At 42.5% G+C, this 26,479-nt stretch overlaps 1 protein-coding gene across 1 annotated transcript; it reads right to left on the reverse strand.

The window, feature by feature from the left end:
- On the reverse strand, positions 1 to 15,008 carry cacnb3b (calcium channel, voltage-dependent, beta 3b). The gene is made up of 14 exons (XM_029505844.1): positions 14,964 to 15,008; positions 11,906 to 12,025; positions 11,668 to 11,790; positions 11,421 to 11,542; positions 11,111 to 11,163; positions 10,764 to 10,783; positions 10,500 to 10,580; positions 2,947 to 3,005; positions 2,627 to 2,727; positions 2,332 to 2,483; positions 1,667 to 1,762; positions 1,392 to 1,562; positions 1,256 to 1,302; positions 1 to 1,168 (listed from the first exon to the last, which is right to left on the reverse strand). The coding sequence occupies exons 1-13, from the start codon at positions 15,006 to 15,008 to the stop codon at positions 1,273 to 1,275; spliced, it is 1,173 nt and encodes a 390-aa protein (XP_029361704.1). The 3' UTR covers positions 1 to 1,168; positions 1,256 to 1,272.
- Between the last annotated feature and the right edge of the window lie 11,471 nt (positions 15,009 to 26,479).

The following is a 26,479-nucleotide window of genomic DNA, read 5'->3' on the forward strand; positions in this document are numbered from 1 at the left end:
GCAGAACTGAGATACAGGATGATCAGTTTAAATAATGAATTGAATCAGTGAAATAATTGATAGAACCACATCTGAAGCAAATTATTTTTTCAAAGCCAGTGAGCCTGCATTCATGCAGTCTCAGCTGTGACAGATGGATATGAACTGTTGATGTGCACTTCTACGCTTATCATGCATGAGTTCTGTTTCACTGCTGCGTACATAGATGTGCCAAAGCCATACTGCGAGCCAAGATATGAATTACAGAGAGTATCAGTTATTGTAGAAAAAAAAGATCACAACAAAGAGAGAAAGTAAACATTAGAAGAGGAGGAAGGTTTTTGTTTTCCTTGGTTGGAGTAGTGACACTGTGTTGATAGTGCCTGTTATGAAAAGTTTTGATTGAACTGGAATGACAGCTTGCAGGCAGCTGTAAAGATGGAAGACATACTGAATGGGGTTTCTGTTACACTCTGGACTCTTTGGCCAGAGAGGGAAGCCAGACTTATCAAAACCTTGGGAAGTTGGTAAACTATTCACCTTGTGTTTTTGACGGCTTTGCTAAGCTACAGTACTGTATGCTAACATACTCTGACTTCACAGATGTGCTGTTTATCTGCAATATGAGCCAAATCAGCCCATCCGTGTCTGCGATGGCCACATGTGGGCGTCTGAACACACACATGGGCTAGCTCAGCTCTGCCAGATGGGGGACCTGACCTCCATTGTGAAAGCAGGGAACTGGGAATAAGGTCAAGGTCATGGTGGGAGGAGCAGTGAGGGGAAAGGGAAGGTGGTGTGCAGTGACTGCACTGCTGTACTGGCTTTTGCTACCAGTACGCATGCAGCTGTAGAAAGCGGCCCTGAGTTGTCGCGTGGCTGTGGGAGCAGAGAGCTCTTTCCAAGGGGGCAGCAGCGAGGTGGAGGCCCTTCTTTCTTTTATGGTGTTGGTCAAATCTTCGTCCTCAACCTGCTCTATCACTGCTTCTGTTTCTTGTCTTCCTCCAGATCACCAGTCTTCTGCTGTATCCCTCTCAGGGGACCCTGCTCTTTTCTTTGCCCGAGGTGTGGCTAGGGAAGGCGGTGGCTTGCCTTAAAGAGATGAGGGGGGCTGCTGCCCCCTGGTGGCACCCTGGTCCCTGTGCTCTATGACTTCTAGTCTGACCCCAGCCGACAGCACAGGCTGCTTCTACAGGGGACAGAAGGAAGATTTAAAGAGATAAAATGATGCCAGTTCCAATAGCAAAAGAGACATACACGAAAAAAAAAAACTCACCTATGCCTGGGTGGTGATCATTCTATCAACTCTTGAGTCTCAGAAAACTAGAGGTGGGAAGCACAAGAGAGGTGAAGTAGCCTACGGATGACAATTTAGTGTCAAAAAAGAGGAACTGATTAACTATACTGCATACTTGTTGGCTGGAGTTAGCTGAGGGTGGGGTGATCACACTTTGGTCCAGTAAGGGATTAACAGGGGCGGAACAGGGGAGATGTGTAGCCCGCCAGTAAATTTCTAGGTACTCTGCAAGGTGTTCACATGCATCATCCAGCTGATTCTCATCCAGGATGACATCAAACATCTCCTAATGGGCAAAAGAATGGTATACAAGAGACAATAAATACTACTCAGTGACCAGAAAAGATCCCCATATGATTTTCAGGTCTTTTTTTGAGCAGAGAGACATACAGGTGGACACTGAGCTAGTTTGTCCCCCGCCATCATCTGAACGTTGAGGTGTTTGCTTTGGGACTTCCCTCGAGATTTGATCAGCCTTTGAAGAACCTTTTAAAAGAGAGGGAGATTCAAGCAGTTCAAAACTCAGCTGTCCAATGCATGGCTGAGTTTATTTATTCATTCTTTATTTCCTTAATATGTTACACATTTACACATTTCTACAGAGTGCTCTCAATACCATATTTTTTAAATAATGTGCATTTACCTTTACGTTTTTTTCTTTTAATGCATATTTGCATATAGTTTATCGTATTTGTACTTTTGCTGAAACTGCTGCTCTATTTCTTTTATCTCTACAAAGCTGACTCTAAGAAATGCAGAAAAAATTCCTATGTACATGTACTATAATTTACCTGTCCAAATGGCAATAACATATATTCCATTCTATCATAAAATGGTGAAAAAGTCTAATCACTTGTTCATTTACAGAGCTAAAGATACAATGACTCACATGCAGAAGCCATTAGCTGTTCAAGATGTGCTTGACTGAATGAATAAATGGTACAAAATGGTACGATCAGCATAGTTGTAGAGAAGCTTTCTGTTGACTGAGTAATTGACCAACATGATTCTTGCGTGAATGTATTTCTAAAGTGTGTGTGTGTGTTGTGCTTTACTTTAGGCGAGGACACTTTGACATAGACTATGATGGGAGCCAGAGATGTTTTGAGAAGCTGCGTTGGTTGGTTGATGGTGTCAGCATCCAGAACAACCAGCTGAAGAGACTTAGCCAACTCAAAGATCCTCTCAATCTCACTTTGAACCTCAGCTGTGAGGAAAGGAAACACAGACATGGATGTGTATGATGTTAAACACAGGCTTGACATGAAAGATGGAAGAGACATCTTTTTTTTCTTTTGCTGCAGATATTAATCTTTATTTAGCAAAAAACACCAAAGACACGTCACTCACCAAGACTGGAGCGCGTGTTGGATCTCTCCATTATTGCCTTCTTGTTCAGCACTGAACGCTTCGCCAGTGACAGATCAGCAGTCACCCGTGTAATAGAGATCCTAAAGAAGAAGCAACTTATCACAGCAAACCCACAACCGTTCCATTTCAAAGGAGGAGACAAATTTGTGTTTTCTAAAAATAAATCATCATCATCATTACCATCATGTGTCCTATTGACCATGAATATGTGACAGGAAGGAGAGCAGCTCTGCAGCTCAGTCAGTGTTAGCACTGACTGAGCTGCAGATGCAGACAGGAGGGCAACCAGCTGCACTCACCTGCCATCAAATCTATGCTTGAGGAAGTCAAACAAGGCTTTCTGCATCATGTCTGTTACCTAGGTGAGAAACAGGAAGAGCGGAAAGACATTAGGAGGGACTGTGCACCTATGCTTGCACACTCAGCACCACATTACCATTTACATTCTTGATTTTGTGAAGGGTTTGGGTTCCCACATCAGGGGTTACTTACTGATACCCCTTTTACGGTAAATATGGCACTTTCTTTCATTATATGTGTCACTATTACCCAAAGAGGCAAAGAAATAACTGAACACCAAACAAGTAAGAACAGGAGAGTGTAGGGAGAGAGGGAAGCCATCCAATAAGCTTCAGGAACTATCAGCACATAAACAACAGAAGCACCAGCAAAGAACCGATACACTTGGATTGCACAGCAATAAAAGCTTTGCTTGTGCCAATTGAAACATTAAAGGGACTTAAAATTGAAACATTGCAGGTAGGTCTGAGTTTGTGTTAACATGTAGGGACGGGAGGCTTTGTGCTACAATGACCACTTGCACGTATCAAAGAAAGGGAATCAGAAAAAAAAAAAAAAAAAGCCTGTTTGACGCAAGTAAAGGCTAAACTGTTGAAGCTATACTGTCATCGACATCGACCCTTTCCTGTGAGTGAATATCAGCGAAATTACAGCACAGTGTTTGGTGTTTGTCTTTAACTAGTTAATTTGGTCAGGCAGCATGAGATTTGACCACAGGTGGTCCAACCATATACACAGTCGTTTAATCTAGAGTTTGTGTCAGCACTTAACATAAATACAGTAATACAAAGCAATACAATACAATTCTTCTATTCCATCACCATTTTACTGTATTGACATCCATTATGAATTTATACTTCAGCTTCCACTCAAGGATGCCTCACAAGAGGAGTTATAGTGGTTGACAAATACAAATAATAAACAATTATATTTTATAATGGCTCATGTACTGCCTTCTTCTATAACCTAAAAGAAAAAGCTGCTTTTATTATTTAACTGTCAACTGGACAGCTGTATGTATCTACAAGAATGACCTGATCAGAAATGGCAGCAAATTAGTGAGAACATGAGAAGATACCCAATCAGTCAATTTAAATGTACACACACAACATATCCTCTCATTTGTAAAACCAGTACACTCCTCCAAGACACTAAGGCACACTACAGATAGTCATGGTACCATTAAAGGGCATATTGCAGCTGCAGCCCTCTTCTCTCTGTCTCTTCCTTTCTGATGGAGCTACCAAACTCAGCTGTTTCTGTCAAAGATAACGTTTTGTGTCGGACTTTAATACAAGCTAGGCTAACGTTAGCTTACGTTACAAGCTAACTGTGCTGTTTCTTACCTTGCTCTAGGTTTCTCCCAGCTTCACCGTCACCACCTTTTTAAAAATATTTGTTTGGAAAATTTCTTAACCCTTTATTGTCTTATTCTCTCTTCTTTTCCTTTCTGATCAGCGGACTGATGCTGACTGGACATTTTCCTACTGAACTTCAGACAACAGAAAAGCAAAGCTCAGCGAAGCATTGGCGGCCAAACCATTCTACTTAAGTAGTTGCTAAGTTACCGTGCGTACTTAAAGAAACGCAAAAAGAAACACAGCTGGGTGAACGGGAAGCACAATGGAACAAGCCAATGTGTAGGTTACTGGTATGGTATTTATTATATAACAAAATAAATTGAGAATGCATTTGTTCGGCCATTCTTTGTCAATCTTTGTTTAAATTGATGCCAGCTAGCATAGCTGTGCGAGAGTAGCCTACGTTAAGTAAACCTCACTGCCGGATCACTTACACTAGTTAGTCGCTTCGAAATGGACTGCTAGCTAACTGGTTAGCTAACTGGTTAGCATGCTCGGCTGACGAACTGATGACATTATTTTTGACATAACGTTACTATTACTTACCGTTCATTTGGAAACGGGCAGAGCACCTGCGAATGACATATTTCTGCTCCTCGGAAACACCCACCGGATAGTGTCCGTATGTTTCATAATTCACGAACTCGTTGAACACAAGTTTACCATTTTAAGAACATACACTCACATGACAGACGCTCATCCTGGCCGACCTTTGGGAAACTGGGTTGGGAATTAGATTATGCCCTGGGTTAGTTCCAAGTAAGGGCATGATTTATACGAAAGTCAATGATCCATTCACTGAACACTTAAAATATTTTTTCCCTGAAAGCCTACACATGATCTGTTATCTCTTGCAGACATGCCCATAAAATAGGCTACAGGTCTACATAAGTTAAACTGTAGCATATACACAAGAAAAATTCAGCAACAAAGCCTGGTATTTATTTACTCATAAAAATTATAAACAAGTCAACAGGCGTGGACTCGGAGCTAAGAAGAGGTCACGTGGGACGCTGGGGCTGGAGTGACGGTAAATTTGCGGTCAATCTTTGTGCAGAAATAAAGCCAACATGTTAAATAAACTCCTCTCCCCCCCCCATGTCACTTTCTCTGTTACTTGACTGCAGCTACAGCCCTCTCCTGTCCGTCTCTGCTGTTTCTGTCAAAGATAACGTTTTGTATCGGGCTTTAACACAAGTTAGACTAATGGAAATTAGCATTAAAGCTGGCCAGTTAGCTTACGTTACAAGCTAACTGTGCTTTTTCAACAACATTTGTATAGAAAATTTCTCTACCCTTTATTTTCTTATTCTTCTTTCTTTTCCTGTCTGCTGACTGGACATTTTCCTACCGAACTTCAGACAACAGGCTAGCATAGCAACAGTAACCAATGGGGGCGGGGATTAGCGAAGGATCGGTGGCCAAACCATTTGTTGTGGGGGGGGGGGAGTTAGGAAGAAAACAACATCTTTCACTAAAATAGTTCATCTCAGTGGGTGACTTGTTCGCTTTACTGGTCTAGTCTGTGGACGCGTCCTGTCTCCTGTCTGGTCTCGGTCCGTTCCTGGAGGGGTGCCGTCACCCGTCTGGTCTGGTTCGGCCTAGGTCCTGGGGGGGGCGCCGTATCTGCATTAGCCCAGTCCATAACTCGCAACCAACTAACTCCGTAGACACGTTCAGGTGCCCACACCGGGAATGGACCTTTACATACATATTACATTATATACATATTCATACATTACATTATATACATATATGGTTACAGTAAGTCATACAATCACATTACATTTACATCATGTATACATATTAACGTTATTATCACTAACCCCGGGGTTACATTACATTATACATTCACATCACCTACCCTAGCCAGGAATCGAACCCCTCCCACCTAGGTGCGGGGCGGCAGCGTTACCGCTGCGCCACAGCGCTGGTCGAGTTGCAGCTGACATTTGCGCTACTTCACCATTTCACATTTACGTCACCTGACCTAAATGTGACGTGAAGACGTCATTACGTAAACGTGCCGTAAACGTGACGTCATCGCGTAAATGTGACGTGACCCAGAGTGGGCTGCGATTGGCTCCAGCATTCCACGTGACCTCTTCTTAGCTCCGAGTCCACGCCTGTTGACTTGTTTATAATTTTTATGAGTAAATAAATACCATGCTTTGTTGCTGAATTTTTCTTGTGTATATGCTACAGTTTAACTTATGTAGACCTGTAGCCTATTTTATGGGCATGTCGTGCAAGAGATAACAGATCATGTGTAGGCTTTCAGGGAAAAAATATTTTAAGTGTTCAGTGAATGGATCATTGACTTTCGTATAAATCATGCCCTTACTTGGAACTAACCCAGGGCATAATCTAATTCCCAACCCAGTTTCCCAAAGGTCGGCCAGGATGAGCGTCTGTCATGTGAGTGTATGTTCTTAAAATGGTAAACTTGTGTTCAACGAGTTCGTGAATTATGAAACATACGGACACTATCCGGTGGGTGTTTCCCAGGACCAGAAATATGTCATTCGCAGGTGCTCTGCCCGTTTCCAAATGAACGGTAAGTAATAGTAACGTTATATGTCAAAAATAATGTCATCAGTTCGTCAGCCGAGCATGCTAACCAGTTAGCTAACCAGTTAGCTAGCAGTCCATTTCGAAGCGATTAACTAGTGTAAGTGATCCGGCAGTGAGGTTTACTTAACGAAGGCTACTCTCGCACAGCTATGCCAGCTGGCATCCATTTACACAAAGATTGACAAAGAATGGCCGAACAAATGCATTCTCAATTTATTTTGTTATATAATAAATACCATACCAGTAACCTACACATTGGCTTGTTCCATTGTGCTTCCCGTTTTGCGTTTCTTCTTTAAGTACGCACGGTAACTTAGCAACTACGTACGACTCAGCAGTAAATCAGCGTAAAGGGGAACAGGAACTTGGGGGGAACCAAATCGGTTGACACACCGGCCCGGGGGGGGGGTAATCTGGATTAGCTATCTAGATTAGCCCAGTCCATTACTAGCAACCAATTAACTTAGAATATACATAAATATACATATATTTAATTTATTTATTATTAGAAATATGATAGATATGATAGACATCTACTTAATTTATCCTTAGGGAAATACCAGAAGTGTGTTAGTGCCTCTCTCCGGTGAGTGGTGTGATAAGTGACGCCAGCTGCTGTTTTATAGTCGGTGTGATGTTGAAGAGCTGAATGAAGCCGGTCCATGTGTGCAACTGCTAGTTACCATGGTTACCAGCGTCCACAAGCCAAGCTAAGGTGAAACAGACTTAGCTTTATAGCTACCTACACTAGCATAACTTAGGGTAACTTATGCTGTGAACATAACCTGGCCAGTTTTTGTTCCGACTTTCGGCTTAAAGTCGGCTACAAAAAGCGCTGCCCCTTCACTGATCATCCTCCTTGAACATGACCTCACCGTTTCTGGAAAATCCAGTGGCCTTAGGTGCAAGAATTGTTAGAGGTGCTCTTCGGAGGGGGAGAGTTTACAATGTCAATCATGCTTAACAAAACATTTTAAAAGTAGCTTTTCCTTTTCTAGAGGGCCCTCACATTGCTCACATCGTCTGACAAAGACATTGAGGTGTTCATACAAGAGTACATGACAATTTTGACAGTTACCTGTGAGCTGGTGGCTTGAGCAACACTACAGTGTCTCCTTCAACTGTAAAATAGACTTTTCTCATCTGAGAAACAACTATGCATTTAGTATTTTACCACCAAAGCACTTGCTGCTGGGAGCTGCCAGCATCAGGATCTGATTGAATACCCCCTTGTATTCCCCCCCTGAGCCAGCTCCTCTGAGGCCATGTAATCTGCTGGAGCGGGGCCCCTCCAGTCTTTCTCCTCAAATTTTTCTTATTGTTTGCTTAAAATAATATTAATGCTTAATATGTTACACACTGTATCATCCACATTCCACTAAAAGAGTGATAAATGCACAGCAAATACATACAACTTTGGATTATATTATGGTCCCGATTTGCACTGCTGGCACTATAATTGATAGAACACCAATTAGAAAATTGCTTAAACTTTATCACAAATAAGACAAATCAAATTAATTTCACTTTGATTTGGCCCCCAAGTGATTTCCATGTATTCTTCATTGTGAGACAATGTCAGGAGGAGTTATATAATGATATTATATCAGCTATAGTAACTCACACAATCTGAATTTTTTTTGTCAGGCTTCCTCTCTTGCCTTGTTTGTAGAAACAGTGTTGCTTTTAGCTGTTCTTGTCGGTCTGAACTCTTCATAGCGCTCCATTATCATAAGCTGCTCCTCTTGGCAGAAATATGCGGCACGTAATCGGACAATTTTTCTGTGGAAATGGCATCAAATGACGCCTAAACGCCCCTTTTTGTGTGAACGTGCACAGAGCCTGGCGAGGCGAGCCTGGGTCAACAAATCAAGTTGATAACCACCGTTATGATACTCGTTATCTCTGGTTGGAGCTTACGGCTTTGTCGAGCCAGCTCACCCAAAGAAAGCCCAGCTCTGTTGAGCTTCCTTTGTAGTATACCCCTCAGAAGTCTCCAAATCAGGTCCTGGATGCTTCCTGCTCCAACACACCTGATTCAAATGAGTGACTCCTGATCAGACTTCAGCAGAGCTTGATGATGAGCTGATCATTTGAATCAGGTGTGTTGGAGCAGGAAACATCTAAAACCTGCAGGACAGTGTCCCTCCAGGACCGGAGCTGGAGACCAAAACCCTCCTGAGACCAGAGACTAGACCAGTTCTTGTAGGGCCTCTTTAACTGAAGGTATTTTTGAGCTATAATCATGTCTGTAGCAGAATCACAGCAGTGTCTTGTGTAATGACAATAAAGCTACTTTCCTTTCCTATATTTTCTGAGGTTTTTTTTAAATATACTTTTACTTAGGTAATTTTTTTAAGCAAATACTTTTGCACTTTTACTTAAGTAACACGTGACACGTATAGAGATGGTGTGTTTTCCTGCATATGTTTGCATGCACAGTGCAAGGATGAAGTGAATTAGTCTATTTTCAAACAGCTTTGAAAAATGCATGACCTTCAGAATAAGGGGATGAAATGCACAGTGGCGTTGCTCATTTATGGTGGGATGGAGAAAGAAAGGCAAGGAGGATAGCGAATGTAGGAAAGGAAAAAAGGGAGGCTACATTCAAGAACAACAGCGAGCAATGGAAAATAATATGCATAGGAAAGACAAAATGGAGGGAAAGTGGGAAAGAGAGATGGAGGCGGGCTGGTGTTCACCACTGGAGCATCCCCAAAGCCCATCACCAGAGTGATACATAAATATTTCACATGCACAAGATAAACGGCTTGGCACACGGCCTGCACAGTCACAGAGGAGAGAGCAAAGCAGAGAGAAAATGCTGGAGACATTCTGTTCAATTACACGCCTCACATTTCAACATGTTCGTTTGCAAGAATTATTTGGAAATGCACATTTTCTACGATTCATAATGTTTAAGGGCAATGGGTTGATACAGCTCATCCTCTCTGTGCCACATAGAGTTAAGGAGCCTGTAGGTGATTATCACACACAGTAGCTGATAACAAAGGGGCGTACATGCAATTATGGATCACAAATACAGAAAATTGATCTACAATTCCTGCTACAGGTGGTATAATTTCATCAGGATGTGACTGTGGTGTTTCATATCAATGTTAATTGGATAATGGAGGCAAGTGTGATTCCCTTTAGATCAAACCAGGCAAGTCCATACTGGAGTGGGAAACAAACCGAATGAAACAGGAACAAACAAAGGCAGTACAGCAGAGAAAAAAAAGCAGAGACTCAACTGAAGTGTGTTAACAGTTATTAATATTGCTAATTTATGTTTTATATTGTTTGTATTGTTTTTCAAAGAATCTAATTAAAGTGTGTAAAATAAGGAGAGACGATGAGTGTTTGTAATTGTTTCAACGCTCTCCATCTTAGTTTAGCAACTTGACATGATAATGTTTGATAATCAGCATTAAGCACAAAGTGCAGCTGAGGCTCCTGGGAGAATAAAATCAAGACAAATGAGATAATGAATCAAATTGTCAAAAAATAAAAGGAAATAATTTCCCTGTTTGAGATATTGAAGCCCTTATCTGAAAGACATCCAGGTTGTCACGCACCAGCCCATTTTGACTGAGGAGTATTAAAGTTCGTCTTACCTCGTATCCTTTCAGGGAAGGACCCACCAGCACCACAGGCCGCATAGAAGGAACCACATCATATGGAGGAACATGTTCAGTCTGCAGAGACGACAAGAACAGAAATGGTTGATTGATGGAAAATATGAGACATGCTAAAGTGAATTTAATGACTAACACATCTAAAACAAGTAGTCACACTGGTTTCACAATTCACATACACAACCTGTATCCTCACAGTGTTTTAATATTAAAAAGAGCTAGAGGGGATATTGCCATACGCACCTGTTTCTGCTTCTGTTTGGCTTTCAGAATAAACACAACAAAAATTAGGCAAGAATGACAAAAAACTAAGAAAACCCTGCAGGTAAGTAATTATTTTAAAGGCAAATAAAGTCAAATGCCGTTTTTTTCTATTGCTTTCAAACTTGGTACAGCAGATTTCACTTCAGGGGATTTGCTTATGTTTGCTTATCATAAGTTTAAGATGTTTCCTCACATGTATTACTTTGTGAAGGGAACATTATAGCCTAAGAATAGTCATTGTATGAAGCTAACCCTGTGAGAGCATGCAGTCTCAGTAGAAGCAGAACAGATAGATGCAGCAGCAGGACTCCTCCTGTCTCACTTACCTGCAGATGGCGGGGTGGACCTCCAGCCTCCGGATGACGCGTTGCCTCCTTTCCTGCGGAGCAACATAATGCAGAGCTTCATTATGCGTAAATTCCCTCAGGAAGCAATTTAGATAGAAAGACTTAGAAAAAAGAGCAACACATGAGCAAAAGCGTGTTACGTCCAAAAATATTTCAGATGGTACTAGACAGGAAGTTGGTAGAAATAGGGCAATAGAAGAAACAGAGGGAGAAAACAAAGACACAAACTCAAAGACAAGGAGAAGAGTGATGCTGCAGACAGATCTTTCATAGCTGTGTGACCTCTGACCTTGCTGCTGCTTTCTGCTCTTGTTTTATCCTCATGGCTTCAAGTTTGACTGGGCTGGGGATGAAAGTGATGTCTGCCCCTTCCTTCACCAGCCGACCAATCCACCAATCATTGTTATATTTCTGCATGACAGTCAAACACACCTTCTATGAGTGAGAGGTTATGATGCAAACACGACAAAAGCACATAGTGTATGTGCAGGGGGCAAAGACATCAGTGTTAAAACCTTATCGCTGAAGGCACTCACCTCTTTTATGTGCAGAAAGTCTTTGGTTTCAAAATTAATAGCAGCACCTTGGACTGGGCAGTCTTCATCAAGGGCTCCACAGTAACTCACGTTGGTTTTCACTGCAAATGCTACTGGTTTAGACTGTTGAAAGGCAAACAACGCACAAAATATTGATACCATGACGTTACACACAGCCTTTCGGGAGCTGAAGCTGAAGTTAAATCCAGGTTGTGACCTTTGACCCTTGTGGTCTCACCTTGGCTCTCTCCAGCTGCAGCTGAGCCTGGCGCTCGGCTTCACGCCGAGACGCCTCCTGGTCCTCCTCCAGGGACAGGTCGGAATCAGAGGGTCGACTAGTGTAGGAATCGGCTGAACCCTGAAATAAAGAAGGAGAGAAGTGAAAATAAAAAACCCAAACAGAGCTGCGTCTAATACCTCGTAGCAGTTGTTCAGAATTCCACCTACAGCTCCGGCTTCATCTCCGTCTGTGTCCCCGGTGTTTTCCTCCATGTTTAACCTGTCTGTAATGCCGACTGTCCCTTCCTGAGATCATGTGACTTAACTTGCTAGTTCCTGCAGCTTTCCAAAGCAGCTCTCTCAGGGGAACACACGTGTGTACTGCAACAACACCAGCAACCACTGGAGCACTGTTGATTATTTATCCACTCTGCCAGGATCACTAGATGCTGGCAAGAGCCCAAAGTTTTGTCCCAGAGATTCATGTGGACTCTGAGTCACAATAGTATTCATTATACAAAATAGTGCTTTAAAAAAGGCTGTGGAAAGTTTGTGGAAAAGGTAACAAAAACAGAAACAATGACAAATTCAACCCTTGACAAGGACACAGAGCAGAAAACTCAACACTGTCATTAATAAATACTTACATTAAAAAAAACTTTACTTATAAACAACATTCACATTTACAGTAAAGTGATAAAACTCCTTCAAAGCTCACCTCACCAGATTTGTCCTCTCACTGGAGAGAAGCTGGATCTCCCCCAGTTGCTTCAGTTCAAAGTGGGTGTGAAGCTAAAAGTCCCCTCACATACCAAACAGGATCACCCCCATTCGACAGCCAAATATAGCTCCATAACTACGTCATCCCTCTTTCACCTTTTTTCCCCCCTCAACCTGTCTCCTCCCTGCACCCCACCGGCTCCATCTCTCCTTTGCTTTTTCCGCCTTCTCACAGTCAGAGCAGAGTGTGCAGATATCTTTTAATTATCAAAGCCTGCCTGGGGTGGAGCAGAATTTGGAGGGGCTACCATCGGAAGAAACAAAACCCAATTAAAGCACATTGAGGCTTACTCACGGATGAGGATGCGTAAAGGCTATAGTCTGAAGTACAACGTTTTTGGCACAAAATGTCAATATAGATTTCAACTATTTTGCTGTAACTTGAAGAAAAAGCATTATGTTCAATAATCCATCTTTGAATTTCATAAAATAAAGCACTCTATTATGTTTACTGGGCTTTACTGGATGTTGTTAAAAATGGTAATATACTGGCAACCCTCCAGCCAGTACTCAACTGTAAAATCAATAGAATATCTACTGTAAATCAGTCCTAGTTGCATTATAGCAGCATCCTGTAAAGTGGATTACAGTAGGAGACTAGCAGCAGGGTTGCCATTAGTCATTTATATGGCAGTCTTTCACAGTGGCGCACATGACCACCGCTTAGTCACTCTGTCATATTTCAGGACATAAATCTTTAGGTAACGCATCACACTGCTCAATATTGTCTGGATTCCCAAAAAGCGATGACACAAAATGGGCAGATAGCCTGTCTGCTTTTTGACTTTTAAATTGTCCAAAACCCCAAAACATTTCATAACTAACTATCAAAGCCTCAGTGTGGTGCCCACACAGTGTTGGCATGACTGGATAAATTTACTAGCCAATAATATGATTACAGTAGAAACAGTTCACATAATCACTTCACACGTGCAGTATATTTTCTTGCTAGTTTGGGGTTTTTTTTTTAAAGTCTGACTCTTGTAGTTTTTAATGTAAAAGAGACAGAAGTGTTTATAGACTGCAAAGTCATAAACTGGAGTGGCCTTGGTGTTACTCAGTCTGCTCGGCGACCGACATTCATGTTATTGCCATTTTAGTTGCAGTCTTGGTTAATGTCAACTCATAGCGGTGACACGTCCCATAGTGCTATGTCATTCAAAGCCAAGCAAGTATGGGATATTTGGGATTTGAAATAAGTTAAATGTCTCTGGGACAAATACTGAAAATCCAAAACATTATAGGTATACGGTAAATAGATATGCAAACTTTCAAACTCTTCAGCATTTAAAGGCTGATGACCAATTTGAACCAGATGTATTATCAGAGACAGTATTTCTCACTCTGCCTCTTAGCCAAGCTTTAACTCTTAAATCCCTGCTGCTCACCAGACAACTCTGGGATCAATAATGGAATCTGATATAACCACAGACATTCAGGTTTTCCACAGATGTTTCTGTAAAACCAGCAGTCCATTGTTTCTTGATTTTTAAACAACAAGCACCCATTCACAACACAGTCGTCCTTGTACCAATGAGGAAACAAGAGAAAAGGAAGAAATGGAAACCCTCCCATACTGGAGCTCCTATTAGACACTGAAACATGAGATAATGACTCTGCAGCAGTTGTGTATTTTCACCAGCAGAGGGAAGTATAAACATTACAAACAACTTGACTTCATCTGAGAGGCAACTGTGAATGGCACCTTCCTCATTGCGTGAATCAGTGAATGGGCTGTGCTTATGCTTGGTCTTTATTTCCACAATGTGTGAGTTGGTTAGGTATTTATGTAGACATATGGATTGGTTGTTCATTTTATTGTTTCAGTTTCAATAATCATAGTCGAGGTTTTGCACTTCTGTAAAATTTCAGACTGTGGTTATGGCACTCAAAATGGAATCAAGAAACTGATTAAGCAAATAAAACAAGTGCGACCTCAAATACTGCAATTTAAAGGTGTTATTGACAAACAAAATAACAGATTCATCCTTCATGACATTCAACAGATGGGCCTCCCAGTGAAGCACAAGTTCAAATCTGAGCTGTTCAGATTGAGGAGATTGACAAACTGCATCTGGACAGTATGTCCAAAGAGGATACGGGAGGGAGTGGAGGGATGCTGGGAAAGTGAGTGAGCCAGAATAGACTTCTGCTGAGACGAGAGTGAGAGGAGAGGAGAGAAGACACGATAGAGAGCTAAAGGAAGACGTCTCAGAGCAGACAGACGGGGGACTCATGAATGAAGAGGCTGAGCTCACATGCAGCGTGATTAAACAAAAAGCGAAGCAACAGCGTACCTTGTTACAGATGAGTCCTGTAGCGCTGGAGTCGGAGGCAGACATGATTCTGCTCTGCCCCCCACCCCCCCCCAATTGTACAAAAAAGGCGTAACCCTCCTCCCCTCTGGCTGTGGTTACAGGGGGAGAGAGAGAGAGAGCGAGAGAGAGAGGCGCGCTCAGACTAAGTGCTTCAAAGCTGACGCTGCTCTGCTTTAACAGCCATTTCCTCCACAAAACTGATGCCCTGACTGCAGCACTGGTGTGTACACACCCGCATACTAGAACGCTACAGTGGCTCTCTTCAGCTTCCTGCCAGTCCAGTCATGTAAGAAAAGGAGCTTTCGTCTGGTTTCATGCATCCTCTCCTCTCCTTTGCTGTCCTTCAAAACCCCTCACCTGGAGGGCTTCCAGGATGCAGAGAAGAAAGAGCTATATCAAGTCTGTGTTAAAGTCCTTCACTTTCTAACAATGTCAGAGGTCAGGGAGTTGAGGTGGGCTGGGTTTTTTGGCTCTGACTTTTCCCCCGAAAAGCAGCTGGTGGGGCAGCAGACCTCCATTGGAGGATTGGGCATGGGGCAATAGCTTCAAACAGATACAGGCACATTGATCCTGGGGTTGGGAGGGAATGCATTTTTAATTTTTTTAATGACAAAACGCTCATGCATATATTTGTTGATTGTCCAAGGTTGTCATCACTGTTTGTGGTTTTAAAGTCCTGGTTTAGGGTAGCATTTCTCTTTTCCCCTGTTCATTTACAGACCAAAGTACTGTGCGAGGAAGGTCTCTACATTGTTTAATGAACTTTATATTCTGATTTGGCAAAATTGCCCATATGGCTAACCAGGAAAAGCCCAACTCTAGGTTTTAGTGGCAGATGAACCGGTCTCAGTTTTGAAGGAGCTAGTGACAGCCAGACTGAGAACTGAGTGATTTCAATACCTTTAGTTGTGTGTTGGTTGTGGGCTGGGGCTCTGTGGAGCTGGTTGAATATCTGATGTGAAATTTTGTTCTGTTTTGTTGCTCTTACTGTTCTTTTTGTTTCTTTTTGATGTATAAATGTGGCAGAAGTGTAGTTGCCTCAGTTAGTGGTTAGTAAAATGACTTCTTTTTAAACCTAAAGCCTCTCCTCTCCTCTCCTCTCCTCACTCTCCCCAAGGGTCCCCTTTGCCACAATACCATCCATCTTGCTCCAGCATCACAAGTTTTCCTCTCATGTCATTTCCTACTTTGGGAAATACTGAAAAAATTGATGAAAATCAATCAGTTCCAAAAGCAGATTCGTCTGGTGTTTACTCTTAACACTGCAGAGTATCATTTCTCACTGGGGCCGACAGAACTGCTATAAATAAGGCAGAACAAAGACTGGACAGTTATGTAAGCCATGCTAAGTTTTAATATCAGTAACCAGGCAAGGAAGAGCCGAGAGACTACTGAGTCTGTAATTATAAATCTGCCCTCTGCCAATTAGTGCTTTTTGGAGCAAGTTCCTTTCGCTGAACAGGTGACCTCATCAACAGTTTTAATGGGAAAAACACTGAACAACTAGCAGGAGATAAGGAGACAGATGGAGCAGAGGACATGCATGGAGCTATGAAGAGGGACAGAGGAGGGCAGGGCTGTGCCCACCCGCCTGCCTGTCTGCCTGTCCTGCACCATCCTTCTGACAGGAAGGTGATGCATGAGCCTACAGAAGGAAATGCAGCGGTGAGTCAGCAAGCAGCTATCTTCACTCCATCAGATGTCTTATTAAGCCAGGAGAGAGGTCTCTCTCGTTGGAAGCAGTCGCGTTCCTGGCAATCCAGTGCTGCGCGCCTTGCTCTCCAGGCTGCCCAAGGCACTGAGGACCCTGCTTTGGCGTCCATTATACAAGCAGCATGTCCTCGATCACCCTCATTCAACTTTGTCTGCTTTAGAATTAAGTGCACTCCACCAGGGCTTTCAGCAAGAAACGCCTCAGGGCTATATTTCTGTGTTGTTGTTGTTTTTTTTTTTTTTTTTTTTTTTTTTTTTAATTAAAGGGAAGCAGGAAGGCAAGAATACCAATATACACACACAACAGACACACACACACACACACAAATCATTGTAGTTAAAGCAACTCGCTCCAGCAGATGCCTCTGGAACAGAGAAGATTGGGTGACTATTTTCATCATTAGTGTTGTGCATGAAGCAGCTATGGAGTAGCACAGCTTTTCACACTGTGAGAGAAGCATTCAGAAGAAAACAAAAAGAGATTTAGAGACAGAAGGAGGTGGCGGAGATGGGTTGGGGGGACGTATATAACAAATTTGATTGATGGAGCAAGAGAAAGAGAACATGAACGCTCAGAAGCTCCAGAAAAAAGGGATTCTTATGAACGTAATGTTGTTTGTTTGCTGTGCCAGCTCTTCATGTTGAACAGTGAGGTAAAGGGACAGACTGAGAGATGAGGGGAAAGGTGAAAGACTTAAGACAGCGAGAACAATAGGACCGGAGATTAGCAGCAGATGCTTGTACTTTTTGTTATTTTTTATTTTTTGCTGTTCAGTCCGTCTAAAAATAGCTCTCCTCTCTTTCTCTCTACATCTTTGCTCCTCTCCTTCCTTGCATTCCTCCCTCCCATCTCATACTGGGGTTGACAGTGGGGAGAAGATACCGGAGGATTGTCAAAGTTCACTGAGTTTTGATGAATTCCCCCCAGAAAGAGAAAAACAGATCTGAGACTGTCTCAGCTATATTCACTGATGCCAGATAGCCCAACTGAATGCGAACTATGTGCCTATATGAAGATCAAGAGTAGACAGCCGCTGAGGCTCGTCTCTGTTCAGTCTGCAGCATGTATACTGTCTCTGCAGCGGTGTTGTTTCTTCTGTCCAAAACAATATTACATACAGTGTTAAGCTCTCCTGGTGCAGGGCCTATTCATTACGTTTCTTTATTTAGCCCATTTCACATAAGTTCACACGGGAAGATACACAGACCGAACTTATATTAGGTGGTCAGCGGTAAAAGATTCCAAAGACAATGTCCACGAGCAAATTAATCTGCGATGTACTGTGATGTATTAACCGTCTTGTGATTGGATCAGCAACATGCTCATTCTCACAGAAGCATGGCTATTTTTCATAATGTGCTTTTACTCCTCGTATTCTATTCACAATAAATAAATAAGAGTATGAATCTGATCATCCATTCAACACCAACTTTCAGGACAAAAAGCATCCATTCCCTCATGTTTATCTCAGTGTGTCAGTGTGACCACAGTCGCCTGTCCACATTTACACCTCTTTGATGGTGAAGAAGAACATTGCTATCTGTTTTTAGTGATTGCTGAGGCAGCATCACAGGAAGAGGTGGCTCATCGAGGGCCATAGAGAAAGCCTTTTTAACAGTGCAACCAGAGCTGGGCAGAGCGGATCGATAGGAGATCCACCCAGATTGATACAACTTCCCATTCCCAAGCGAGCTCCACCCTCCAGTTCTTATGTTACCTCAGGATACTTTTTCCTTCGTCTGCCTGTAATGAGCCCTTGGCAGATCCTACAACCTATAAATAACCACTTACAAGTAATTTCAACACACGCCAGAGAACAGCGTTTGCAGAAAAGAGCAGGATGTAAAAGCAGAATGGAGATTTAAGAGTACGGCACATCTTGTGTGAGCTAACTATAACGCGGGATGCTACTGTGCAATGAGGGCAATGTAATGATGTGTATGATCACAGAGGAGTTGACAGTGAAGCTGGCACACCGAGGAGGAAGAGGAGCAGCGAGGAGCGGGTCAGGGATCTCCGATTTTCATCAATGCTGTCGACTTGGCCTTGCTGGCTATGCTGTGCATACTGAAGCTTTCATCCCTCCAGGGATAACTCACCCTGACTTCACCAAACTGCTTCAAAGTGTGAGGCTGGAGCTAACCCACATAGAGCTGTGTATGTACCTACAGTGCAGCACACAATGGCACAGCCCTGCTGCATCCTTCATTAAATCAGATGTGTTTGTTGGAAGCTGACCTGATTTAGGCTCTAGGTTTGAGTTGGGCCTAATTGGTATGTCTTGACTGGTGGGCTGAGCAAACTGAGGCGATGTCAGACTTATCAATATGTAATAATGCCCTACATTTTTGCACTTTCCAGTTTTGCATCTAAAAATCAGTCTCTACATAATCTAAGTTTATGAATATACTCCATAACGAAGATATTTAAAACAAATTAACCCAGATAAATAATATGGAGATGTTCAAAACAGAGATTTTACTAGATGAAGCAGCCTAGCATACAGATGTCACATGAAGAAAATGTGAGAGCACACTCACATTCTGACTTGGTTCTTTAGTAAGTAAAAAATAATTTTAAAAGGCAAGGTTTCTAATGAAGAACTCATGAGAAGCTGTAACTGGAATCTTTGGTCCTCTCAACATTGCTGGTTCATCAGATTTAATCAAGGCATTGCCCACTGACACGCCAATATGCACATGCACACATGCACAAACACACACGCACACACAAAGCACTCCTCACGGGACAGGCTTTTAGTGCTCTGTCTCATGCAGTATTTAATTGACCCCACACAGGAAGCCCAGCAGTCCCAAATGCACTCCTTCCCCCCATCAACAGAGAGAGCATGAATGCCTTTGAGTCTGCCCACAGCCTCCCAGCATGGCTCCTCTGTCACACAACTGCACTAAATGCCATTGTCTGCTTTAGTGCAAATCAGACTTGCCACAGAAATGTCAGTGCTGACAGTGAAGAGTTCGGACATCCATCAAATCTGACCAAAACGCTTAAATGTTAATGTTAAATTCTGCTGCGTCCCACTTTGATGGCCACACCACACCAGCACAATCCCTCAAACTTTCAGTTAAAAATCAGTTAAAAATCAGTAGAGCAGAGCCAACTTCTGAAGTGAACCAATATTTAATCAGGGATTACACAGTTTTGGTAAAAATCTGTATTATCAGGGTTCTAGTTCCTATAAACACAATTTCCACTGAGGAGGTTCGATGAAGAAGAGATGGCAGTGTACTTACTCAGTTGGAGGTGGGAGAGCACACTCCCTGTTTCTCTTGCTCGCTCTCTTCGTTAGTCAGTCATGGTGTTCTCTCTCTTGGGTAACACTGAAGTGTACTGTAGCGTGCTTGTAAGCAGTCTATCCCTCTCTCCCTCTCTGCACCCCCACCCCCCTCCTCTTATTCTCCACCACTCACAGTGCACAACCCTTTGCTACGTCAGTGAGGCTCTCTCTGCTCTGCATAACGTCCTGCCCACCGCCTCTCCTCCTCTGTTCCTTCATCTTCTGCCTCACCTGTCCGATGGGACTCTATTGGAAGCGCGGGCTGACTTCATTCAGGACTGTAGCAAACAGGGATGTTTCGATGTGAAGAATGAAACATAAAGCATTGTGTTGTGTCACTTCTTGCAGACACACTGAATGTGAGAGCTATGTGAATACCTGAATACACCTGCATATGTTCGTTGCATATCCCGTCTTTTTTTAAAAAACCATGGGAATCAGTATGATGTTAAAGCCTTTTCTCTGTGCAGGCCTCTCTTCTTTACTGCCTAAACATTTATTGCACATATTTGTACATTTTCCCTCTAACTGAAGCTGACTGGCCCTGTAAAATGGCCCACGCCCAAGAGGAAGCAGTGGTCCTTCACGAGCACAATCCCAAAGGGGTAAAATCTTTCTGTTTTACAGTCCGATCCTTTTTTTTCCCAGCCACTGTGGATTTCAACATGTCAGAAGCCAAAGTTTAGAGACAGGAGGAAGACTTATGGTGCTGAGGGATTCCTGGAGCTGTGTTAGTTGTCTCTGTTCGACATGTGGGGGCGTCCCCAGCGTCGCCCTCTGTTCACCAAGTGTGTTGTTTAGATGTCATGGCTGGCTGTACTCTGACAGCTGCTCAGCTGCTGAGTGCATGTGTTATGGATGTGTACAGATGTGGATTTATTTATTTATTTGTTTATTTTTTTAAACCATACCAATTAAACCTACATTTCAAGAGAAGAAGCACTTAACTGCTCTATGAGTCAATTTGTGCACAGAATGCGTAATGCACAGTGTGAAATAAATAAGATGCATTGAAAGACAGACCTCAATAACACCATAAAACCATGACTGTGGATGATGTGAAAATCTCCAGCAAAGTTGGGATTCATAATTCATGGGAGTGGTTGCAGGAAACAGGGAGTTGAAGTATAAAAAAAAAAAAAGACAGGGAGAAAGAGACTGAGGAGACATCCATTCGAATTTTACATGAGCAGAAGATGTGAATAAAACATGAATAAATGAAGGTTTGGAAGTTAAACTCCATGGTGCTTTGCACTGAGCAGAAGAAAAAAAAGGAGAGAGCAGCTTTTGGAGCTGCACCCAAGCATTGAGTGCAGATGTCTGTCAGTCGGTCCCACATGAGAAGCCTCTGTGGGCAGAGCTACTGCTGGTGCATTATGGATGAAGGGCTATTTAAAGCACTGGGGATGCTGATTTTTGATTTTGAGTGGAGGGAGATGACACCTTACTGCTGCCAAATCCTTTCACGAGGTTTCTGCTGTACTTGATGGGTTCAGACATGCAGGTACAACGTGCGTTCTGATGTTGACCTGATCCCTGTTTGAAGTAAACGCACACCAAGACGAGGGAGGGGGTAAACAGACTGGTGGGATGTCGGTGAAGTGAATGACTGTCACCAAGCAGGGCAGCACACAGGCGGGGTAGTTCATGTAGTCATAAAGCACAGATATATTACATAATATCTGTTTTTCTGAGCAGTTCATGTAACTGCAACACAGACAGTCTGATTGAGCTGCCAATGTAAATATTACCAGGGATTCATTTCTGAGATGACTTGACATTATTCAAGTTTCAGCTGAATGATGTAATCAATTAAGAAGAAAGCAGTGTAATATTTTAATTTGAGAAATGTTCATTTACAGCATACTTAATGGTGGTGCTCATGTGCAGCTGTTGGAATTGAATAACAGTGCAGCTGAAACGGAAATACTGGAATGTAAAAATCTGACTTTTAGTCATTCCAGCCCCTAGTTTTCATCTTCGTGGTACTACCAACATTTTGATAAATAATATAAATGTATCAATAATAAATCAATATAATAAGCAGAAAACATTTTGGCTTCGTAGGTTGCATATCAAAGAGCACTGCTCTGTCTTCAAAGCCAGGAAAGGCAGCACCCATAGAAAAAAAATCTCATCAATAAATGCTATGCACCACAAATGAAAAAAGCAAAAATCACACAAGTCATTTTCAGGCTATTTTCCAAGAGGGGCTGTTCAATTTGAAGAGCAAAAACAGCCTCAGTGGGATTCTGGAGAAACTTTTAGCACTCCAGTACACAGGGTGAATCAAGTGTACAGACACTGACTAGACCCCCTGCAGTTTGCCTACCAGACACACACTGAAGCAAATGATGCAATCATCTGGCTTCTCTAGACGACCTTTTCCAAACTGGAGAAGCCTGGTAGGAATGACCGACATTGTGAGTTCTGACTTTTCGGACACCTTTAACCCAGTCCAGACCCTCTGGGTGGGAAAACAAGCTCATAGAGATGCAGATGGATGCCCGGATGGTGCCTGTGCGAGAGGGATTATCGCACCAGTGAGCCACAGTTTGACAGCATTTCACAACTTTTCTTCTTCATGAAAGATAAAATATCTACCCGTCTGTGTATCAGATGTGTGGGACGTGGTGTGTACAGAAATTGGTGCAATTATGTTATGATAACCTGAGATTTCAAAAATAGTCAGGCGTCAGCAAGCACAACAGGGTAAAATATGAACCAAAAAAGATGAAAGGTTTTGTGAGGGGCTTTTTTTCAGTTATTGCAAAGTTGTTTCATCACACTTTTTTTTTTTTAGGAGAATAATATCATTCTGTTAACCAACAGCTGAGTTTGGAGTGTATTATCAAGACAGAATGAATGCATTTGCAAACATGGGATTAGATTTAGTCATTTAGATGAACTTGATGGCGACATGAGGATATTGCAATACCATTGACAGCTATTACATCATCAGTGCCCATATGAGAGCGTTAGCGGAGGAACCTTTCACTCTGAATTCATCCCCTTTAACTCTCCGTGTATCATTCACATCTTTTCTTTAGGTTGTCAAGTGGGACAGTTTGACGCCCTACTGCACGTTTCTCTTTTCCCAATGCTGTCGGCTTGGAACATGAAGTACACAAAAAACATCCTGTTCATAAACACATCTGATTTAATGAAGGATGACTCGCAGGGTGTTAGTGTCGGTCAGTCTCTGAGAGAAGAAGAGTTGTGATGACAGTCACTCGTTGTCATTTATAATGAGCAGTGGGATGTGAAGGGCTTTCTGATCCCAATGAATAAAAACTCTAACAGCATGTTTCCTCTGCGCAACTTCAGCTTCTCCTGAAACAAAACTTTAGGTTTATAATTCATTTTATAACCTGTGATGAGGAACAGTCCGTTTTCATCTGGTGCCCCAGATTACCAGCTATATGATATTTGGTGGAAGTGGATGTCATGAGCATTTAAAACCCACTGCAGCCAGACTTGGCTGTCCCTGAGTGCAACAAGAAATAAAAATTCCCTTTTCTCTCCTTTACACAGCACACTGATCATCAAAATCTCATCATGTCCAGTACGGGGGGGTGGGGGGGGGGAGAGAAGAGCAAAGCTGAATAAAACCAACCTCGTTAAGAAGAAAGACGCTTGAATTGTTCAGGGACATCCGCAGTTACCGGCGATCTCCGTCTCCTGAGTCCAACTTGCGTGGAAAATCAAACCACAGTTTTCACAGTGAGGAACAACTACAGACCGAGCATCGCTTCGCCTTCTCCTCCAAACCGAAAAATACTAAAAAATAAAAATAAATAAAATAAAAAAAAAGGAAAAAGCCGACTACTCTGCCTCTCAGCTCTGCGTCTGGATGCGGAGCTCCGGAGACATCTGCGCTGTAAAAAGCTCCAGTTTGTGGACGCACGACATGATCAATGACTGTACACACGGATGGATAGATTACAGCTTCGGCGATAAATTATGCAAGACCTGCACTTTTCACACAGCCCGGTCCTCTCGGGATTTCTGCGGCTTCTTGTCGGATTTCTATTTTTGAATGTGAATCGGTGATGATCATCTGGGAGTTCAGCATCAGCCCTCCTCAGTTTGTGTCCTCACTCATCCACTGATCGTCTGCTCTCATTACAGATGAACTACATCTGCAGAACTAAACTGTTCGTCCCTCCAGTGGGACTCACACGGATAAAACTTGTTTTTCCCTTTAGGACTTGTTGAAATGTCATTATATTGCTGCATTGTTGCACTGATCTGAGCATGGGGACAGTCTCAGATGTCCCACCGTCCTTTTTGCTGCCCTTACTTACTGCTAGAGGTTTTGTGGTCGCTGGCTGAAGCTGCCCAGATCGGGGAGATGGGATCCGGATCCTCTCGGTTTTCACTGATCCAGCACTTCGGCCCCCTCACATCCTGTAAACGCCATCCGGTTACACGGGACCCATCGACCGGCCCCTGTCAGGTGGCTTGTTGCCAAAGTCAAAAGACAGGAGAAAGTCACTTTGGACACACACACACACACACACACATTTTCAGAAATAAAAATAAAATATTAAGTGCAACTCTACACAGCAACTGCTGCAACAGGAATATCTCTCGGGAAAGTTAGGGACAAGTTCAAATTTAAAAAGTTTCCCTTCAAATGTATGTTTAGGTTAGTTTGTCAGAGTGTGAGTGGTTGTTGGTCTCTGTCTGTCTCTGTGTGTTGGCCCTGTGATGGGCTGGTGACCTGCCCAGGGTGACCCCGCCCTCAGTCAGTGTGAGCTGGGATTGGCTGCAGCACCCCCCGTGACCCGGAAAAGGAAAAGCGGTAAAAGATGGATGAATAACAATTAATGTCGTTCATCAGCCCTCGAAGAAAAACAAATAAACAAAAAAAAAAAACAAAATAAAACAAAAAAAAAAAAAAAAAAAAAACTGAAATCCACGGACAGATATTGTTTACCTCAAAGCTTAAATTGTCATTCGCTTTCTTTGGCCTCCGTTTCTGCTCTGGATTTTCAAAGTGTCCACATTGTTAAAGTTTTGAATCTTGTGAGGCCACACGCTTGCAGGCTCGTCATGATCTCAGATATAAGACGAAAACTACAAACCTTCCAGTGTCCAGAGCAGATAGCAGACATCACTCTGACGGTGTCTGTCAAAGAATCGATGAACTGAGAATAGAAAAGCATATTTATGATTTGAGGTGGACTAACTTAATCCAGACTGGGCTCATAAGCTTTGGATGGTACAGCTGGTATGTAACTCTTCAATCCTCCGTTTCTCTTCGGAGAAATAACTCACAGTCTCAGGATCCCCACAAAATAAGGGCTCTATTGATGGCTCATGGCGCCCACTGCTGGCCAAGCTCACAACACTGTGCAGAAGTCTGAGACCACTTCATGGGACTCCTTTAGGTCTCACCGTGGACAAAGCTGTACAAACCTTAGTTTGGATTTTAGAGAGAAAGCTCTGGCTATTTGCCTTTATCTACTAGAACTGAGCTTGTTTTGTCACTGTTTTGAAGCTGTTTTCTGTTCTGTGTTATATGTTGGTAGTTCTTTTGGGATTGGTTTGTGTTTCTCTGCCTTAATTTTTACAGATGAACTTCAGGCATTTAACTATGTTAAATTCCTTATTTGCCCAGAGACCTAAAACATGAGAAGGCCTCGAGTCTTCTTCGGTGCAGCGCAGCTTTCTTTAAGCGCCTTTTGGCACATTTTATTTATCTTTTTTATATTGATACATTGCATTGCTTTTTGAAGCCCATATCACTAACCCTTATTGATTCAGGATGTAGGTGGTAGTTTAACTTCTTTTTTATTTAAGTAACTTATCTATAGATGGCTTCTTATGCTTGTGCTGCAGTTACTCTTTGATGTCCATGTGTGAGCTCAATGAAGTTGATTTAATGTTATTTGTGGCATCATTAGCAGTATATGGCTGTCAGTGTTATTCTGGCCTGTTACGATCATCACACAGTAAACTATTCAATTCTAATGGATCTACTTTGTTTTGATAGTCTAGTACATCATGTGGCCAGGTTTAATAATCCTGGTGGGATCTGTGAGGGTGTGTGGTTGTTTTTAAGGGTGAAAAGTCAACAGACTCTTCTGTGTAAACACTGCTGTTGGCTTACCGGTTTCCTCAGTAATGTGATTGGCTGCTTGCTGGCAGGTTGTAGACTCATCTGATACTGTTTTTCTGTGTGGCTTCGCTGTTAAAATATCTTCCTCTGATGAATATTAACAATTCATATGGTGGAGTTTTATCACCATCCCTGGCTCAGGAGAGCTCTGAGTGCTGGTTATACATGTTCCCCAGCAGGGGGAGATATAATGTTGTCTGAATGTCATGTGTGACTGAAGCGCTCGAGTTTCATTTTGATTTTGGCAACTTGAAAGAGGGAAAAGATATTTGCTTTGAAAATGTTTGCTATAATAAAACCGAAAAGGAAGATGCAGGCCAAAGAACTGATGGACAAGGCTGCAGCAAAAGTGTAAG

Source organism: Echeneis naucrates, chromosome 7, assembly GCF_900963305.1.
Source record: "Echeneis naucrates chromosome 7, fEcheNa1.1, whole genome shotgun sequence".
NCBI classification, from domain to species: Eukaryota; Metazoa; Chordata; class Actinopteri; order Carangiformes; family Echeneidae; genus Echeneis; species Echeneis naucrates.

What these genes read in the sequence shown, in the direction of transcription:
- cacnb3b (XM_029505844.1), bottom strand. Translation starts at nt 15,008, where the DNA reads ATGTCTGCCTCCGACTCCAGCGCTACAGGACTCATCTGTAACAAG. An exon ending in ACTTTCTGCACATAAAAGAG is followed by an intron (nt 11,543 to 11,667) that starts GTGAGTGCCTTC and finishes ACTGTCATGCAG; the next exon opens with AAATATAACAATGATTGGTG. An exon ending in CAACACGCGCTCCAGTCTTG is followed by an intron (nt 2,484 to 2,626) that starts GTGAGTGACGTG and finishes CTTTCCTCACAG; the next exon opens with CTGAGGTTCAAAGTGAGATT.